General features: G+C 37.6%; 1 protein-coding gene across 2 annotated transcripts in view; it reads right to left on the reverse strand.

Moving 5' to 3' along the window:
• Positions 1–21,698, reverse strand: part of luzp2 (leucine zipper protein 2) — a 260,222-nt gene that overhangs the window by 117,584 nt on the left and 120,940 nt on the right. For both annotated transcript variants that reach the window (XM_024295794.2, XM_024295793.2), the window contains exons 3-4: positions 14,490–14,560; positions 4,529–4,610 (exon numbers count right to left, since the gene is read on the reverse strand). In XM_024295794.2, the coding sequence (XP_024151562.1) occupies positions 4,529–4,610; positions 14,490–14,560 (153 nt within the window). The remainder of the gene's footprint in view (positions 1–4,528; positions 4,611–14,489; positions 14,561–21,698) is intronic.

The raw sequence follows: 21,698 nt of genomic DNA on the forward strand, positions 1-21,698 counted from the left end.
GTGTTGTTCAAAATAAAAATGACTAACTAACTAACTAATAAAATAAATAAATAAATTAAAAGATTAATAAAAAACAAATAAATTAGTAATAAATCAATAAAATAAATAATAATGACCATACACCAGATACATTTTATTGAAGAAACCACACATTGACTGACTAGAGAAAACTCATTATTTTTGTTCAGTTTCAAATGTCTGTATTAACAGATCCTCCTTCAGAGTTAGAGAAGCCCCGGTAACGAGAAATTCTTTGAAGGATTTCATTTTATGTAGATTTTTGTAGAACTCCTCACAATAAATAAATCTGATCTGTATGTCTTCCATTCATTGGAGGTGTGGGGTGCTCGTGCGCGTGGCGGCTGCATCAGCGCGCATGGGGGGGGGCTGCTTTCCATGGAGGTTCTATCCAAACGCGCGTAGCAGAATATCGGACTTGTATCGCGTTTACATGGACTGGAATGCGCGCCGACACAGCCGTTGTGTGAACCTTAAGATTCATAGACACGCGCGCACGTGCGAGCCAAGCTCAGGATCACGTTTGACAGGCGGAAGCAGCGGATCGCCGCGCGGGGCGGGCTTACAGGTTTGAGGCTCGGAGCTTGAGGAGTTCTGGTTAGGAACAGTCAGCACGTCAAAAAACGTATTCCTCGACATCATATCTGTCTCTCATTCATTCTGAGAGAGACATCCACAGACGGAGCTGGTAGCCCCTTCGACACGCGGCGACAGAAACACATTTTTTGACGAGCCGCGAGCAGCAAATCCCCCGCACGCAAATTTATCACGGGAGTCGCGTTCGGTGCTTCATGGCTCCTCCTCCGCCCAGCTGATTGAAGGAAGGAATGAATGATAGACAGAGGCACTGGACAGACCGCCGATGTCCCGCCTCCAGAGTCATATACCTCACTGTGATTGGTTCATTCAGCTCTGCACACAACAAATGTCATTCATATCAACCTTGCGGGCCGCACGAACAGTAATCTTTCATATGAAGACGGGGGCCGCAAATCATCATCCTGCGGGCCGCAGATGGCCCGCGGGCCGCGAGTTTGAGACCCCTGGTGTAAAGCATTTGTACACAGTCAGCAGTCACAATCACTATGACTAGAGTACAGAGTAAGGGTACCATAAAACAGCATCTGTACGTTACAAGGGTGAGCAACTTCATTATCCATACAAATACTCAATGATACATCTACGACATGCATGAAAACTGTAAGTTCCATTTTCATGAAATCGTTGCACGAGTTCAAGGGAACTGCAAGACACACCTGAACTCCCCTTAGGATGCGACTGCTCTCATCTACGACCCTCCACAGGACCAGAGAATCCTAAAACCCGCAGTTAATGGGTCAAGTCCAGTACTTGCAGATGTATTACCCCTTGTGCTATCCTAGGGTATGTTGATGTTGGGAGTGGGGACATCTGGACCCCACAAGACAGTGTGCTGAACTTTTTTATTTTCCCTTGTGTCTGTGGCAGACATGAAATCTTGTCCACCTTCATCCACATTTCTCATGTGGTGGATAAGACGTCAGAGTAAGGCTTGGGTCATCTGGACCCCATAAGATAACACAAGGGTTAAAGGCATACACTTCTTCATCAAGCTATGGTCTCCAAGAGAGACTTCAGCCTTCAAATGAAACTCTTTTTCACTACCTGTTTTTGAAATCTTTCCTGTTAGTTTACAGCTCATCGCCACAGGTGAGCATATGGACATAAATTGTCTAGTAACTGGAAGGTTTTGTCTTCTGACTCAGCTCTGTTGGCCCATAAAAGGTTAGGTCAATGCATGACACTGACCCAACTCTATATGTGCTCAATTGTGTCTCTTCATCATTTAAACTCTTTCACATAAAAAAGTGACTTATTCCTAACCTGAAGGGACTTTTCCACTCTTTCCCAGTTGAGAGCCATGGCCTGACACTTGCTGATTTTCATTTCAGCTCCTCTGATGAGCGCCGGAGGTCATGGTTTGCGGAAGGCAAAAGGGCTATGCCGTCCGCAAACACAGAGAATGTAAGGCTCTCAGAGCAAAACCCTTTTGGCATTGCACTGCGCCAATAAAAACTGCAGTTTATGAAAGGTTTCAACAGAATCAGGGACAAAAGGCAAACCTGGCAGAGTTCAACTTTTCCAGGATTTAAGTCTGACTTACTCCCAGCTATGCAAACCAAGCTGCTGTTCTGTTTGTATAAGGATTAAATGGCCCCCATTCAAGTGTGTATCCCACACCCCCCAGATTACTCCTCACAAGATATCCTGAGGGACACATTGTAAACCGCCAAGACACTAAGTCCTTGATCGTACATTTTCAGTGTTGTTCCAGTGAATCCCCCTTTTTCTGGCATCCTCCAAGACCCTGACACAAGGTTTAGAATTTGTTTTTAACCATAAAGCAGTTAAGGCAGATGTTGAGCTTTTTTTTTCTTCAAAATGTAAGGTTTTTCTCTTTGCTATTGTTCACTGCATCATAAATATTGGTTGTTTCCCCTGACTAATCATCTTTGGGACATTAGGCATTTTAAATTACATTGATTGGGGATAACGTAGAAAATCATTTTAGTTTAGATGAACTTTGATTTGGATTGCAGCAATTTAGAACAAATTAAAATAATAATAACAGTATTTCACACACTAGAAGTTGTAATAAAAAAAAGAATAATAAAGGGAAAAAATGTTCATAAAATTGCACTTTGCCAATGTCACCCTTTAGGGACAAATTGATTTAACAAAATACAGGACCACAGATGGACATTTTATTATGTAAGGCAAATTATAACACGATAGATAATAATACAGTAGACTGAATATTTACATGCCTAACATAACACATTAATGTCAAACTAGAGTAAATTTCGCACTATGGGGAGAAATTTATTTAAACAAATACAAGAACAAACACTTGACCTTAAAACTAAAAGTAAAATCATAATGACACAATAAATAACAATATATGCACACTTCATTACCGTAACACATGGATGCTTATGTAGCTTCATGAAACATAGGAGGAATCTAGTATATAGTGTAACATATGAGCAAATATTAAGATAATCCCAAAGAACATGGTAAAAAGTCAACTAAACTCTTTATGTCAATTTAAATCACTAAATCAGATGAATTCGTCATCCTTTATGTAACCTTTCCAGCAAGCCCAGCATAAGACTGGGCGGTGCTACAAATTATGCAAAAAAAATGTATATGGTGTTCCCTTGCTATATTACACTTCACCTTTTATGGAATTTTGCACGTTTTCTTCAGTGCAAATTTGCCAGCTTTTTTTTTATTTTTTTATGGCATGATTGTTCTGACTGGCTGGAGACCTTGTTAATGAGTCTCACCCATGCTGTGTTCATGTACAGATACATACAGCTCACCAAATCTTTGTGCAGTACAATCGCAAGCAGCAATTTGATCCGTGATTTTTCAATGAAGGGTTCAACTTTGAGAGTTTAAGCAAAACAAAAAATGTATTAAGTGTGTAGTGTGTGGGGGGTTACATCCTTAAAGCATCTGTAATCCTATTTTGTGAGTTTCACCTATTGCGGGTTATTTATGGAACGTATCCTCTGCGATAAACAAGGGAACACTGTAGTCAGAAAAAATACTTAATCTACTATGATCTGATTTTGTTGTTCATAAGGTTTCTGGATTACATTTGTTGTGAACTGGCATCTGTAAAATATATGTACTATTGACTTTAAGAGATAATTATTTCATAAAATAATCTATAAAAACAAATTTATTTAAAAGGGGGAAACGTTGGCAATACACAAAGGTATTGCGCTAGGTTCACCCTGGACGCGGCAGAGAGGTGACGTGGAAGAGTCGTGAATTGACACAGATTGCTCTTATTTTATTATTAATGGCCTGGTGTTATCTTGCGCTAACTTGTATAATTTTGACAAAATATATTTTTATAGAGATGAAATATTTAAAGTTATTTAAGGTTTAAGTTCATTTATTCTGGGATAATATTCCTGCCTGTTTTTATTTTTCATAGTTGTGTTAAAAAGTTACATTTTTAACATTTTAGAAGATTAAACATTTTTGAAAAGAAAAGCATGTGAAACGTTTTCCTGTATTCATTCTGACTACCAACATGTGTTATGACACAATGCAAAGCCTCATTTGAAATGAAAGAAGCCGCATTGGTTTAATTGATTTGTTGATTGCCGTAGATATATTAACCAACAGATTTACATTTAATTATTTATGCAAAACATGAATTACGATTAGCGATTTATTGCTTATCATTTTTATTTATTGGATAGTAGATTAAATGAGTTTGAGCTTTAAGCGTTCTACACCGGCCTCAAAACAAACAAAAAAAAAACAAAAAAAAAAAGCAGGTGGCACACAGCCCCTTGCCATTTCAGATAGCTTCATTTAAGAGCTGAGAGATGGAGGCGTGAGCCGGCTGTTGCGTAATGAGCATGGATCACAGAGGGGCTTGTGTGACAGGTGAAAGTGGCTGGTTAGGGGAGACTGAACACTGATAGTGAGGTCAGCTCTGTCTTACCGTAGCCTGCTGCTTCTCAGCTCTTTCATTTGCCTCATCCAGCTGCTTCTGCAGGGCTGCCTGGAGGGACTTCATCTCCTCTCTGTCAAGTGGGAGGGAAGTCAGAAACACCCTGTTAGCACATCTTTCTCAGACTCTCAGAGGCCTTCATCACTCTGCCATAGAGTGGCTTACTTTAGTGCTGCAAAGACCGCTGAGAGTCACACTAGTTCATGGCAAAATGTTTTTTTTTTTTTTTTTTTTGCAAAGTCATGCGATTGTATCAAAACAAAAAGGAGCAGACACCAGATTAAATAAATGTTAAAAGTTGTTTTGAAATCTCATTCCAGTCATCTTTTTATCTATTTTATTTGTGATTTTGTTTTTTTTAGCTAAAATCAAGAAAAGAGCCACAGTGGTTCATTAGAAATACACCTCTGAGTTGTGGGTGGAGCCTTATTACTGAGCGCTTCTGTTTACACACTCTTTTGCTAGCTTACAGCCCGCGTGCCCTTTAACCTAACATTGCAACAAAATGGTGAGCAATGTTTTGAGACAGATGTATAAAGACGTACATGGATCTAGTCGTCTACAAGTAAATGCATCAGAATGGGGCGGAGCAGAGAGCTTGTGGTCCGCCCACTGTATTTGTGACATCACAACTACAATCTTTTTCAAACTCGTTTTTTTTTCTGCTCCTGATTCACAATAATTTGAATTAAAAAAGTACTGTAACTGAAGCTTGATTTTCTTTTTCTCTTCTGTTATCTTATGGGGTCCAGATGACCCGACCATTATATTGATGTGTGATCCCTCCCATGACAGGATTTTATCTCTGCCATGGACACCAGTGAAGATAAAAAAAAAAAAAAAATCCTTAAAAAAAAAAAAAAAGTTCAGCTCGCTGTCTTGTGGGATCCAGATGACCCCACTTCTAATGTAAACATGCCTAGGAGAGCACAAGGGTAACATGTGTCTTCCATGATGAGAAAAATGCCACAAGAGCATGTTAACCCTTGTGCTACAGGTATGTTGACGTTGGAAGTGGGGTCATCTGGACCCCAAAAGATATCACAAGGGTTAAAAACACTAAAAATAATATTTAGTTAAACTGCCGTTTTACATAGATGGAAATCATAGCTCTGAATAGTTTTTTTTTTTTAATGTGACATTTTTTTCCCTTATTTTAAAATGCATTTTTATCCTTTTTATTGTGCAGAGAATAAGTATCGACTCACGAAAGACTGAGAGGCATAACGATTCATCAACTTAAGGTATTAATTGATTTACATTTATATGATTGCAATGATCGATTGACCAAATCGTGTTCCCCAGTGGGAAATTTAGCAGGCAGACAGAAACAGGGTCTGCCTGCTATCTAATTCGACATTCTCAGGCCAAGGACACACTCCCACGGCCGAACCAAAACAAATCCGCTGAAGGTGCAATAAGCAGAGCCAGTTATCATGGAAACCCACACTCCTCCCCTCTCCATGACCTTTTTCCTTGTTTTGAAGACCTTGGTGAACTCTTTGTGCCCCTTAAATGTATTTTTGCTTGTACTTTAATCTATGCCATTTCTACTCCAACAGGCTGGTTGATTTTTGATATCACATCCTAGCGATTAGCACTACCTGGTCTGAGCGGCTGCTGCTCACCTCTGGGCTACTTGTCTTTGGATGTGTTGCTCTACCACCAGTTTTCCCAGGGATCATTAAAGTTTTTATAAGCTATATTATATATATATATATATATATATATATTTGTAAAATATAAATATCCATCTGTCTGAGGCAAAATATTTTATTGAGTTGACCGATTCCCTTAAGAAATAATTTCAATATAAAATGAAAAATAATAGTAGATCCTTGAAAATACTATTGAGATTGAGGTACTGTAGGTTTATTTTACTATAATGTAAAAACAATCAAGTGCACCACATTGGTGTTGTCCAAGCGGACAGCACACAGCAAGAAATGATCAATCCATCATTGCACTTCAATTTGTGGAAACACTTTGAATTTAGCGAAGACATGTGACCATACAGTGTAGTAGAATGTTCTAATAATTTGTATAATTTTGATGAAGAAAAATAACAGTGAACTGAACTCTATGAAACTAAAATGTGAATGGATTTCCCATGAATTCTAGTTTGTACACATTTTAGTCTAATGAAAGAAGGCTGAAGTTTACCTACATTTCTGAAAAAAAGTGTAGTAAAATAGCTTAAAAATTCCTTATACATGCCAATTTTCCAAAAATATTTAATGTGTTGCTTAAATATAAGCTAAACTCCAAATTATCCTAAAAAACTTGAGCGTATGCCAAATTAGCGAAAAAAGCTAGCCCTTTGCTTAAATAATAGCTAAACTCCAATGTGGACCTCAGTAAACTAAATTAGTCAAAACATTAGCATATTGCTAAAATATTAGCTAAACTATAAATTAACATTAAAAAACTCAGTAGATGCCAAATTTGCCAAAAAAGCAAGCACATTGTTTAAATAGCTAAGTCCAAAATAGCTAAAAATTCCTCATAAAACTAAATTAGTCAAGCATGTTAGACTGTTGCCAAAAGAGAAGCTAGACTCTAAATTAATCTAAAAATTAGCCAAGAATGTTAGCACCTTGCTAAAATATTAGTACAAGTCCAATTTATTTTGAAAATTACAATAAAAGATTAAAACATAGTCCATGAATACATTTAAATGCTTGTTACTGATCTGCTTAAAATGTTGACAGTCGAAGACTTTCTTGTTCTTTTCCTATAGAGCACATTTCTGAAACTATAAAGTTCATGAATACCAAAAATACAAGCACTAATTCCTGAACAAGGTGAATGTTTTGATACCAAGATTACTAAAATCGCTGAAAGTGTGACTGAGTTTTTACGTACCAAAAAACATTCGGAAAGGAGCAGGAGAATCACTGTAGTGGGAATGCTTACTAAGCATGTGAATGCTTAGTAAGCATTCCCACAATTATCATGGAAGAAAGACAAGGATTCTGGAAAACTTCACCTGCACTGTTCAGTACCAGTCTTTATCTCTGAGTCACACTGGTTGAAGTTTTGGCTAAAGATGTTCTGGATCGATGGTAGGTCAGTGAATCAGATCGTCCAAAATGAACCAAAATTGCCTGAGTCTGGTCTTCAACCACAAATTATGCTATGAATCAAATGATGTTAAAATGAATTGAAACACCTCTACTGGGTATAGATATCTTCAGTATGACTCCAGTGAAATGCTCTCAAAGTCTAAGAATTTTTGTTCCAGATTTTCACATTTTCCTTTCTCCTAAAAATCTATTTTATGTAGGATGTTTTCCTTTAAGAACCATTTTTTCCAAGATCTCACAGTTCCGGTGAAACATTACCATCTTCAACGAGTCCGAACTGTATAGGAATTTGTGCGTGCAGACCTAGAAGTCATTCTACATGGATGCCTCAAAAGTGCACACTGCCACTCTGCGTGTGTTGTAATGAGCAGCGTTTGACTTCATCCTTGTTGCGTGAAGATTGCCCCTGCATTCGCTATGGGTCTAACATGAATGCTAAATGTTGTGCATTAAAATGCAGAGGCTATATCAGCACTGGTTGATGTTACTGTGCACAGATAACAGCAAATGCACAATGAATTATTAATCGAGTTGGGAAGTGATGCGGGTCAGTGCTTTCTAAAATGCTTGTAGAAATCTCGTCACATAAGGCAGAGCAGTTAGATTTGAAGTAACAGCCTCTTTACTATTTCAAAGTAGGGATGTGAGTTTGAAAGGATAAAAAAAGACAAAATTCAGCTATGAACAGTGATGCATGGAAGCAGCAGAGAGTACAGTAACCCTGAATGTCTGTGTGAAGTGGGCCTCAGAGCTCGACAGCTTTATAGTTTATTAGCCAGTGACCATGTCTCTTAGCATAAGTTTACTGTAGCTGACATTTCTTCTTCACTGCAACCAGCCAACCTTCACCGCTTTGGCATTTGATTCATAATCCCATCGTAGGCATTCCAGACATGGAAACATTTAGTCACACAAACAGGATCCACACGGTCCAAGCTGCCAGAAGAAAACACAGACGCACTGAGATGCGCCCTGTTGGCCCGGAGAAGTAGAAGCAGCGATTCCAAACCCTTTTTGGACAGCTGATTTCAATGTCGCTTTAAAGTCCCCCTCCAATGAAAATCCTGTTTTTTAAGTTTTTAACATGTTTGTGTGGCATTTTTCTTATGAAAGAGAACAAATGTAATAAGAAATAATTTCATTTTTACATTTCTGAGTATTTCTCCTTTTAAATCAATCAAACTGTCTTGGACAGTCTCTGTTTGAATGAATGATCTTCTTTCCATCAACAGCTCTGCTGCACATGCACTAAACCCTCATCTGTTCCTAGTGTCTAGTTCAGGTTCTGGAGAAGAGAAGATGGTATCTTCACATTGACTGCAGTCAAATGAGCCGCCGTTCACATTTCTGTGGTCAAATCAGCATCACTGGATTTTTGGTGTGAGTTTCATCCAATACTTACGGTAGCAGGACTGAGAACGCTGGAAAATCTCCACCAGACTCCACGGAGCTTCTTGATGTGACCACGGAAATGTGAACGGCGGCTCATTTGACCGCAGTTGGAAAGGATTGTAAATCAATGAAAGAGCATTTTGATGTTAGCTTTGATTATTTTATCAAGAACTCTGAGAAACCAATGATTGAATGTATTGATCACAGTCAATAAACATTGGAGAATTAGCTAAAAGAGTCGTTGGTGAACTGGAAGGAGAAAGAATCAGGATTTTGGAGGAAGTTCTGTCCATGAAGATCTTCACTTCCTCGTCCAGCTGACATCCAGATCAGAACCATATGGCTGGACATTTTTATAGCAGCGGTGAAGATTTATGCTAGTGAGACACAGAGCTATCGTAATCAGACAGTGGGGGATCAGGGGCGGGGCTGCTAAGCTCCAAAAGCCACGCCCCTCAGTGGAGATTTTTGAAACAGAGGCTTCAGATCAACATGAAAAATGTTTTTTTCAGACATTTAGTTTGTGGGATTTTGGTTAAAACTTCACAATAATAATTAAAACACTACTGGGAACATTGTTTTTTTTTTAAACAAACTAAAATGTCATAGGGGGACTTTAAGACACAAAACTTCTTCTGTGGGTGTGTGTGTGTGTGTTTGCGCCGTTGGTAAACATTTTCCGATGCATTGCAGTTTGCAGCAAAAATTAATTTCAGGATGCAATCAAATCTCTGTTAAGACTTGTCAAATATAAATGACTGGCAATGAATCACCTGTCTACATCCCCTGTGATGGAGTCAGTTAGTAATCACACTTGGCAGCTGCAGAAGTGCAAAAGGTGGATTAATAACACTCAAAAAAAAGGTGTCTCACTAAATGCTTGGTAGGCAACACCAAGCCGAGCTTAAGCTTTATGGTTCCAGCTTGATGACGTGTGAGCTGCCGGGATGGGCTATTGATTGGCTATCAACATACTGCAAACATGAGGCTGGACTTCAATCAGGCTGACATTTCATAGAGCATCGGGGGCCACAAATGACTCCTAATCTTGAACAGACTCATTACACACAACATTAATCAGACTATTCTACCTGGTCAGGCACTTTAAATAAATCCCCCTTTTGTCTGCGCGCTCACTAAAGAATTAAGCACTGAGTCACAGATGGTTTATGTGCCTAGAAGAAAATGAAGAGCAGTCCATTGTTTTCAACTGTATAGGCTGAATTTATGATTGAACCGTGCATTATCCACCCGCTTCTTTCTACAGCCATAAAAAAACTGCAAAGCACCCGACACAGACCATAAATGATCGTAAATGCTAAAGGCCAGAAAGTGTTTTTTTTAGAAAATGTAAAATATTATTTATTTAATCTGTTGGATTTTTCCTTTAACAGGGTGTTCAACAAAAAGGGAGCAACTTCTGAAGGCACGGTCATAAATACCGGACAATGGGGAGGCATCAGCAGAACCTTCCAGATTTCATGCTGCCACCCCATTTTTTTGAAAATCGTTGTCGTGGTCATGAATGTTGACGGCAGTAGCCAGGCGAGCAGAATTGCCTGCTTTTTATTTGCCTACTGACTGGCTGATGGTCAATGGCACTTGATAATGACAGCAGCCATCCGGAGACATTTACACATCGTCCAATCAGAGCTGCCCTGTAACCGCCCAGCAGTCGCCCCATTTCATAATAGTCATACTGGCCTGTTACTGGACTGTCACCACACAACCTTGAAATGTGCCAGAGCAGCTACTGACCGATATAAACTTTAAGGAAAAAAATTGTGTTAAAATTTTTGCTTTTTCTTAAAGGGTAACCAAACCCTAAATTAACTTTTTTTGGCTGTTGATCTCTATAAATGGGGCTGCCCCCTACAGGTTGAAATGGGGTATTACAGTTGAATTTTGTGGTCAAACCATAAGTTTCAGAAGTCTGACATCATGATCTGCAGCTCCAGTAATGATAACAGTCCAGACTCCAAGCCCCACCCCTCTGACTGGATTTTCAAATTTCGGTTGTGGGTGGAGTCAGCCTCCAACTTCCTGGTTTGGGTACCCTTTAAAACCTCCTAGGTCACGGTGTGGCGACTGCTGCCTCCCGATTACAAATGCAGCAGATTTTGCTGAAAAACTTGCATTAAGCACTTGGAATGTGTGATCGTAAACTGCATGGGACGATGGTCAGAAAATGATTGTATTTTCTACACCATAAGGCACAATCTTAATTAGGGGTCTTTTTCTGTACTTAACTCATACACAAGGTCCACTGTTTAATAAGGTGCAAAAAACATTAGCAAAACAGTGAGTTTAGATGAGCTTTATTTGACTATTTAACAAATCACTCACATTTTTTTAATCAATCTTTCCCCACAAAACATGTCTGGTGTTTGAATTGAACAGCTGCGTAGTTCCATAACCAAACATGGCGGTTCCCTCTCATCGTTGGAGTCAGTCTCATTGACAGGCAGTTGTTCAGCAATGATGAAGGCTGCTTTAGTGAAAGCTCAGACAACATTTACAGCAAATACTTTAGCCCATGTGCCAGCAATCCCTTCACATATGGTGGTGTAACTTGCCCACACACTTTATTTCGCTATTCCTCCGGTGGCACCGGAAACCTTTCTTTTAAGGCTTGAAGGGGATCTCGAATAGCATGATCAAACACTTATTCAGCAGGGGTAAATCCAAGTGTTCTTGCGCAGGCAGCAAACATACTAAAAAAACGTGTGAAAAGTTTGGCGAACAAAGGAACATTGTCAGACAAATCTGCGTGTTTTCAGGGCTGCGCGTCTTCGTAATGGTGCAGGCCGGGTAAAGCTTGCGCTCTGAAATGCTGGCTGATCTTTGTGTTATTTTGTTGGTGGGTTTCTGCAGTAACTTGAGATGTGGAAAACTTTACCACCATCCACATTGTTTCCCAAGAATCACCGTCTGTGACCGACCTTTATCCCTCAAAATGCGCACAGCGTTATCTGTGCGCTCACCGCTACTTTGTCAGCGAGAAATAGTCCAACAGTCAATCGAGTGGAGACTTCCCAAAGTCGCACAAGAACATTTCACAGATTTTGAAACTTGGAATGCACAAAAGGCGCATGAAGCATGGCAGATTTTTGAAAAAAGTTTAGGCTTTTTAGTGTACATGATGGTGCTGCTACACCGCTGAGGACGGATATGAGAAAGCTAGTAACTGATTAAAGAAAACCAGTCCACTGTGGGCACAGAGGGGCTGCATTAACACAATAAAGTCCCCTTTTTCTCTGATGTCTTTTGGAGTTCTGCCATAAAGTTTATGCCACAAAACATTGAATCTTCCATTTGTGCAAGTGAATTAGTTTATGTGCATGACCAATCAATCTAAACCATAAACGGTGAGTGTGGATTAGTCTCTTCTATTATTTTACTCAGCCTTAATGGATTTCTATAAGACGCAGTTATTATATCAATTTTAAAATCATATCAAAAACTTTCTAGAAACATATCACCAAAGCATGAGCACTTTGCTTGCCTTGGAGTTGTCCCTTTATAAAGTGTTAAATTAATTCTAAACTATCTGCTTATATTTTGAGTTCCATGCTTTGGAAATGATAGACTGATCATTGAAGACATTTCAAAGATCTGCTCCAATGAAAATTTATTTTTTAGTGTGTTTTCTTGTTGCATTTTTTTCCATGATGGGGAACATATTGAAAACAATTAATATAAAAAATGTTTTTAAGTATTTCTTTATTAAATTAATAAAGAACTCATGTTAATAAAAGTCTTTCATCTCAAGCACCTAGAGTTCAACAGCATGTTGATAAATAAAGTGATTGATTGATTGGAGTCTGGAGCAAAAAAAAAAAAAGTCCAGATTGAAATAGAAGCTCTATTCTGATGCATCCACTTGCAGACAAATAGATCCATGAACGTCTTTGTTTTCCTCATCTGAGCTGAGGATCAAAACTGTGTGACTATACGACTGTATGAGAACAGTTTTGCCCTTAAAAACATAATTTTCTACATTTTGTGTTTTAATCACACATTGTTATTTTAATATCAATACAAATAGTAAATTAACGCATACAGCAGGCTAATTTTCCACACTATCAGGCACACTTATATATGTATTAGTTTTAGTTGTGCTCACTGATGTCAAAGTGATTTTAAGAGATACATGGCGTCAACATGTCAATCTTTTTTTTCAAGTTGCAAACAAGGTTGGGTGTTTTTGTACATACGCTAACAAATCTCTCATGTATAGCTGTCGGACTGTTTTTTTAGGTGTTACTAACGAGGTTAAGAGTTAGTGTATTGGCAATAATATTTGTTTCAACGACATCAGTCTGTGTAAACAAGGTTGTGAGTAACAGGTATTGTGAGTTTGCTAACACATCCAAAGGTTGTCATGCGGCTAACGTGTAACAGTATTTCTTCTTTACGTGTAACTACCAACGTTGGTTGTTAGCGCAGTCAATGTAACATTTGTTATAGTGGTATCGTTCTGTTTTTTATATGTTGCAAACGTGGTTGGGAGGTTGGGAGGTGTTGTGAATACGCTAACACTTCATGCTAATGGCTAATGTGTAGCTGTGTTGGGCTGATTGTTTTTTTTTTGGTAACTAACAAGGTTAGGAATCAGCCTAGTCACAATAGTGTTAGTCAGTCTGTTTTGTACATGTTGCTAATTAGTTTGCAAGTAACAAGTATTGTGAATTTGAAAATTCATCTAAAGCTTACTGTGTGGCTAACTTATAGGGATGCCTACCTTTTCTTTTTTACATAACTAACAAGGTTGGTTGTTGGTATAATAAAAGGAGGCAGAGTACATACAGAATCACACTAATTTGATGAAGTAGGAAGCACACACTTTTTTAAGGCACAGAGAGACAATGACAGTCCTCATGAAAAGTTCACAGTCTTTTGTTCTTCTGAAAAAAAAAAACTCTTTAAATTGAGCAATACTCAAATTTTCTTTAAAAAATGTTTTACAAAGCATGATCAGAAATATTTTTTGTTGAGTGTGTGTCTGTGATGGATATGATATAACAGGGGGTGAGACAGAGACGGGGTTTCTCTGTATTCACAGGTTCGGCGTATTCACGGAGGTCTCCGGTCCCTAAACGCCATGAAAAAGGGGGGTATACTGTGTTTCATATTAACAGTCTATTTAGATACAAAAATATGATCACATTTGTCAATCGCAGTTTTTTATTTTGAAAATTGACCGGATTGTCTCACTTATGTATAATATAACTTAAAAACTAGACCATTCATTGACGATGTACCTTATAATCCAGTGTGCCCTATAGTGTGGAAAATATAGTAAGTAAAATTCAAGGCTGTTTTTAAAGCAGTTCAAACATAATCTTTACCATTATAGGCAACTTAAGTCAATGGTTTAATAAAAATGGCGCTTTTTGGGATTTTCGTGCTGAAAATGTCTTTGTTGCTGTCTGTGATGCCCTTTTCATGTCGTGGAGAAAGCCTCACCGTACCTCTGTTTGTGACTCAGCTCCAGAATCCTCTGCACGTCCTTCTTGGTTACTGAGTCATCACTTTTCAGAGTCTGAAAAACAGAACAAAGACATTTGTTTTCTCAGGAGAAACACTTTTTCATTGTACCCAAATTTCAACAACAGATAAAGGACATTTATTCAAGTTTAGTTTCTTTACATACTCAGTGAGTATTTTAAGTTCCTCAAAGCCATAGATAATTTATTACTGTGTATCTCATGATGGAGACACATGAAAAAAAGCATCAAGTTGGCATAATAATCTAGGAAAATGATGAAAAAAAGGCAGCAGATGTGAAACGCAGTCAGTGCCCCCTTCTGAAATTATATTACTTTTAACAATCTGCTGATGAATGTCCTAATGAGGGTACACGAAGATGCACAGATTGGGTTCTGCTGGCAACTAAGCAGATGGCTGATGGGTAATTATGAATTAGTGAGTTCTCTGATTGCTCCACAAGCTCTCCAACAGCCCTCTCTGGGAGACTTGTATTTGTTATGATCAGAACAGAAAATGGCCAGGTTTTCAAGAAGAAAAAAAAAGATTCAAACAGAGGTAACAGTCTTTATATTCTCCTTGAAAATGATGTCTGTGACAATTAACACGTTTAAAAAAAACAACAGCTTGCATCCCAAATGAGAGAATGCTGTTCTTTTAGAAGTTCCTTTTGAGATAAAGGACTCCCTCTCCTTCTTTCTAGTGTTGTTGAGTTTATGAAGTACTTCTCTATTATCTGATTATCGGTGCTCATCATTCACACTCATTCATATACCAATAAAAAACACGTTGAGTGCAATGTAAGGTTGAGAGGTTTCCAAAAACACATAAATGAAAATTGCCTAGACCAGAAATTAAACATCTTCTAACTTAATAACAGCGCTGCTTCCTAAAGCTGCTTTTTGCCAATGAAGCCGATGGCATCCAGAATGTGACTTTAACAGCACATATAAATACAATTTGAGAATATTAATTTTTACAAAAAAAAAAGCTGCATCATTTAAGGCAGCTGTATTTGGTTTAGGATGTCAGAGGATGAGCCCAGATGAGAATTAGTATTTTTTGGACTATGCGTCACTTCAGAGACTTATGATTCATTGACACTGGGCATGTGACGCGTGTTCAACACATTGTGTCCACACTGGACTGTCTACCTCAGGGGTGTCAGACCCATTTTGGTTTGGGGGCCGCATTCAACCCGTGTGATCTCAAGTGGGCCGGACCAGTAACATAATAGCAAAATAACCTTTGTTCAACTTGTTATCTGTAGCTTTGTTTTTATCTTGTTTTTTTTTTTTTTTTCTTATTTGAAAAAAAAATGCTTCAAACAACCTAGTAGCCTAATAACATATTATTACACTTTCAATCACAGAGTTTAATGCATTTCAAATAAAATGGATTTCACAAAATCCATTTATTCAGTTTTATACAGCCTGAATATTTTACAACTGACATTTAAGCAATCCCGATAGTAAACTATTTTAGACAAATACCCTGTCTAAAATATTAACAAAAAAATTGAAAAATTAAGCTTAATTAAACTTGCAAACATTTTGGGTTAATCTCCCTTTCTCTCCCAAAACTCTGCATGGTTTGGCCTTCATGGTGTTTATTTCTTGATCTCTTGAGTTTCCTTTGCTTCCCCTAGTGGTGGATTTGCTCATTGCGGTCTTTTCTTTAAAGAACCATAACTCACCGCAGGAATTGGCTAGAACTTTGCTTTCTTTTTTGAAAATTCTTATATATTTTTTTCTTCATAACTGGGCCAGATTAAATCATATTTAAATGTAACAAATTAAAGATCTTTTATTAGTCGATCCGATGTTTCTCTTTTTAAAGTTTGTCTGAATTCCTTCCCTACTCACTATACAGTGTGTTCTTCATTTCATAGTGATGTCCAAATCTACAGTTCCAAAATTGAGTGCCCTAGAAATTTCCCACAAGTCCTTGCAAAAAAACAGTAAGCACTAATGCTAACTATGTTAGCGAATATAGACCACAATGCATTCCGTTTGAATAATTTTAGCGAAAAAAAAAACATGCTCATAAGTAATTTTTTTTAACGAACTATCTGCATTATCACCATCAGAACGCAGGCGATTCATAAATAGTAGTAAAACTAAAATAATTAATTCCTTTCCATCATCAATTTTTAAACGGTCGGCTCTCCGTGAATTAAAGGGGACGCCATTCAAATGTCAATAACATTTCAGAGTCTCTGATTTGTCAGAGTTGAACTTTTAAGTTCCAACACTCATTGAAGTCTTTAGTCATCTGTGTTGCTTTTGAACAACTCCACCAACCCGGTGCTGCTTCTGCATTGCTGTGAGAAGCAAATACAGATCAATACTTTTATAGTGCCCTCTAGTGGTTTTAGTGGAAAATAACAAGTACATAGACCTATTTAATAATAATAAAAAAACACACACACACACACACACGTAAGTCACACCTGAGTATAAGTCGCACCCCTAGTCAGATGATACCAAAAAATGCTACTCAGAAAATTGCAGTATCTCTTAAAAGTGTGGGTTGCCCTTCCAGGACACTTCTACCATGGCAAAAATACAGTATAGGGCCAAGAAATACCAAGTCATTACACGTGTCTTCAGACTCTAAAGATGAACAAGAAGGATATTTGTGCTGAATTGAGATTGAGTCAAACAATCAGTGTTGGGTTGTCCCACATTGATGGTAATGGATGCAATGAATGGATGAGTTTTGAAAAGAAACTGCACCGAAACATTTTCTCTAACCACGTCAATTAGCCAAATTCCCTGAATACTGGGACATCCTTTTCTAAACAGATTTATATTCAATAAACCAAAATCACTGGCAAATTGTGTATTCAATTTTAATTCATCCAAAACAAAATTCTGTCTAATTAGGTTAGACTAGATTAGATCAGATTAAACAATCAAGAAAGTCTAATGAAACATCTAAGATCTGCTGAGAAAAACACGTTTCATGAATGTGGTAAAATGTTAACATAAAATTAACTGACAAGTATGTGAGCAACAAAACAAAAACATTCATGAGTAATTAGATACTTTACTAGTGCTATAACTCAGTTAGTAACCAAGTTAAAATTTTAGTAGAAGTAATGAATTTTAAACTTCACCTGTTACTTTCTTCAACGCAATCTGCCCGTTTCCTATTGGGCTATGCCATAAAAAGGAATTATCTGTTCCCCAGTTAACTGCTGACAGTTTATTTTAAAGGGAACAAAGTCTACAGGGGTTATTGAATTGTTCTGCTGTTGAATATCACAGGGTGTGCATCCTCCAGAGGCCAGATTAAAAACATCTTATTCCAGTCACTTTTTTTTCTGATTTAAATATTTTTCCATCTGCACTATAAAAGTATGCAGTGTTGAAAAAAGCACCAGCAAGCACTGCTTTTGATTGTTTTCTTTGTTTGGAAAATAATAATTTATATAGAGTTATTTTGTTTAAGGAAATGTTTAATGTCAAATTACCTCCATTTTGTTCTTGACAAAGTGGTAAAACATTTTGATTATTTAACCTTTTAAATTGGACCTTTAGCTCCAGTGTTTACATTCTTTTGACTAGATAAGATATGTTTTATTTTATATCTTATCACCATTATTTTATTGTATAAAAAGCCCATCTGGGGACAAAAGCTGCAAAGTAGGTCCTGCTACAAGCATCATGATATGGGCATGGGACTGCTGTTTGCTGCATGTCTATGTTTTTATATCTGTCCCTACTAAATAAATACATTAAATTCAATACCTTTAACTTCAACTTTCTCTATTTTTTAGTCTTTACTTACTGTTTAATGTTTTACATAGTTACCAAAAATTCCTGTGGATTCTGAAGCGTAGAAAAGTAGTTTTGTGCTGATATGTGGCGCTTTAAGATGCATTTATAATGAATGCGAGGAGGCGACCAGTTTCAATGTTAAGTCAATGGTACAGATGCGACATGAGGCAATCTGAAGTCCCGCGGCACGATTTGAGCGACAAGGCGCAAATTGTGCGGCACAGCCAAAATTGAAATATCTGAAGTTTGACAGGTCGCCGCATGGCATCTGCCAATCAGGAACTCAGCTTTGGGCACGAGACGTTTTCAGTGACTCGATCAGGTAGAATAATTCATTAATTATTAATATCACTGCGAGCGGTTTGTCCTGAATTTCCATCTATTTCCTTAACCCGTTGTAGCCACAGGGTAGCAGATCTCATCCGGATACTTTGAGGCGAAGGCGGGATACTGGACAGATCGCCGGCTTTCGCTCCCGCGGCGGAGCTCACTCACTCCATATGGCGGCAGACAGAGAGCTGCTGTGGGGTGCGGAGGCTGATAGTTTGGGCCTTATAAAGACAAAAAAAAAAAAAAAAAAAATCCCTAATTTTAATTTTGCTTTATTTTACCCCCCTTGTGTTAATGTAAAAGACCGAGCCTTCAAACTTAGAGAGACAGAAACACAGCGGAGGCGGCTGTCATGCAGAAGTCTAAATAATACATCAACCTTATCTCTACACATCATCCCTGTCTCCATACATAAGTGAGAGATAAACAGATACCGCTCTATGCAGAAAGGCTGAAAAGACTAGCTGGTAGCTCCTCCCACACGCAGTCGCCATGTCAGCTCAGAACACATTTTTTGACAGGCGGCGAGCATCGATTTGCAGAAAAAGGGGAGGGATATGTGAATTTGTTGCGCGAATCACGTTCTGTGTGACTTTGCAATAGTGAAGTACCAACGCAATCGAAGTAAATCAGTCGATTGTGTTAAGAAGAAGAGTGTCTTTCTTCCATTATCCAACACTTTATTTTCATAGCTTTGTGTAGTTACGGTATATCAAAGACCGTATGTTATTTAGATATCGTTTCCGACTTCTCCAGTTAACTGTCTTCTTTTTCTACATTGACTACAGGGAATGTAAATAGCTAAAATTATAAGTAAAAGTAGTTTTAGAGAACAAACTTAAGATTTTTTGATATTGTATTGATATATGTTACTAACCGTACCTTTTAATGATATATTTGACGTTGAAGGTCTCCACAGCTTAAGATTTTAGCTTTAAAGCAGATAACTCTTGTAGATACACCAGAGATTCATGATAATACCTTTTTTTTTTAACCTGGTCAATTTTCCAATCTAAGTTATTTAATTTATTTCAAAATCTACACAAGATGAGCTTGGTTTGTTTGATTTGGTAGTTGCTTCATTCTGGGTTAAACTGTTAAATTCTACTTTAGCCTTGTGAATTTCAGTGAAATTTGATCTTGTATAATGCTCCTTAAAATATTGTCCATTTACCACTTTTAAATGCATCGTGGCAACCACATAAATAAATGATGGAAGCTTAAGGTACATCTGTCTATCTATTTTCTGCGCCCTCTTCATCATCTGCAGGGAACGTGTCCCAGCAATCATTGGGACAGAGCAGTTACATATAACAGACAGGTGGTTGATCCATCACCGGACTGACTTAAATACAAATAAGGTGAATATTCAGGCGTGGCTGCCCTCACAAAATGCAAAATTACAAATCGATTTTAGATGTTTTTTTGGACTGCGGAAAGAGAAATACGGCAAAACATAAAATCTTACATCGAAAGGCCTGCAGGGATGACAAAGGGCACTTTCTGTTCTACAGGTATTGTTTCTAAATAAAGTCCAAGTGGTTATCCAGGTAAAGCTGTAGTTAAATTGTATTCATTTTATATCTTATAGAAACTAGCTACATTTCAGTAGAAACTGTGGCGGGGTGACTGTTGGAGCATGTTCACAGTGAGAATGTCTGGAAACCCTGCAATTACAGAGCATAAGATTAAACACTGTATACTGATATAAACTGGAGGCCATCTGTTCAACAGCTGAAGCTTTGTCGAAAGTGGGTTATGCAACGGCATAATGACCCCAAACACGAACAAATGTACAACAGTTTAGCGAAAAAGGGATCGAGGGGGTGCAGCGGCGAAGTACAGCTCTGGATTCTAGCTGACTGAAAAAGCTGTGACAAGGAAGAAGAAGATGTGGGTGATCTAGCTCCAGTGAAGTAGAAAGACGGTAACAAGACGGAAAAATTCTGACATGCATGGCTGGGTCAAAGTCCCTCACAGCAAAAACAAAATTTGTGTCATGAAGGAAAAAAGTCAGTTTCGTTTACCAGATTATAAGGTGCACCGTCAAAGAATAGTCAAATTTTGAACTTATGTCATTTATTAAACAGACAAAGAACTATAAGGCGGGGTAAAAAAGACAAAGTGTCAGACTTTATTCCCTGCATTCACACTAATACTAAAACCTCTTTGTAACATGCTCCACATTAGTCACGTTGGAAACATTGGACGTGTTAGGGTATTCACAATACCTGCCCTTACCAAAAATAAGTATACTCAAGTTTGTTTTAAGTATACTTTTTAAAAACAAAAATTAAGATTGGATACTTTTAGTTTATCTTTTAGATATGTATTAGAGATAAACTTTACACGTTTATGTTTACAAGTCCATCAGTTCATGTTAAGTACTTGGACTATACTAGAATTATACTACAAGTCTAAAAATATTTAGCCTATATTTATCATTGGCCTTAAACATTTTCTTACACTGCATCAAAAGTGGACTACATGTATTCTTCGGATATTTCCAGTATACTAAAAATGTATTTTTATACACTAATCAGTAGAAGTTTATTACTTGCAAACTAAAAGCTAAGTTAAATTAACTTAAAAGTGTACTCTCTTAAACCTAAAGTAAATTAAAAGTTTATTGCCAGTAAACTAATAATATTCCAGAATAGTTACTTAAGTACACTTCTTTATTAAAGTGGGCCAATTAAGTCTCAAGAAGTGTATTTGTTGGTAAACTGCCAATTAATTGTACTTGGTACACTTGGGGTAATTTACTTTTCTATGCTAAAGTATACTTCAAAACATTTACTTTACTTTACTTACTTTTGATAAGGTTGTAACTGCTAACCTTGTTAGTAACACATAAAAAAACCTGTTCAAAACTGCTACACGTTAACCACATTAGAAGTGTTAGCCTCAGTAGAGTCTTCACAATATTTGTACCTCAAAACCTTATTTAGTTATTGACAATGCTCTGGTATGCTTAGTAAGTCATAAAAAAAGGCATTTTTGCAAAACTGCAATGGAAACACTTTTTTTCAAATAAAACGAGTCACTTGACCAACAGTGACAGAACCGAAGGCGTGT

The sequence above is a fragment of the Oryzias melastigma genome, linkage group LG3, assembly GCF_002922805.2.
Source record: "Oryzias melastigma strain HK-1 linkage group LG3, ASM292280v2, whole genome shotgun sequence".
Taxonomy (NCBI): domain Eukaryota; kingdom Metazoa; phylum Chordata; class Actinopteri; order Beloniformes; family Adrianichthyidae; genus Oryzias; species Oryzias melastigma.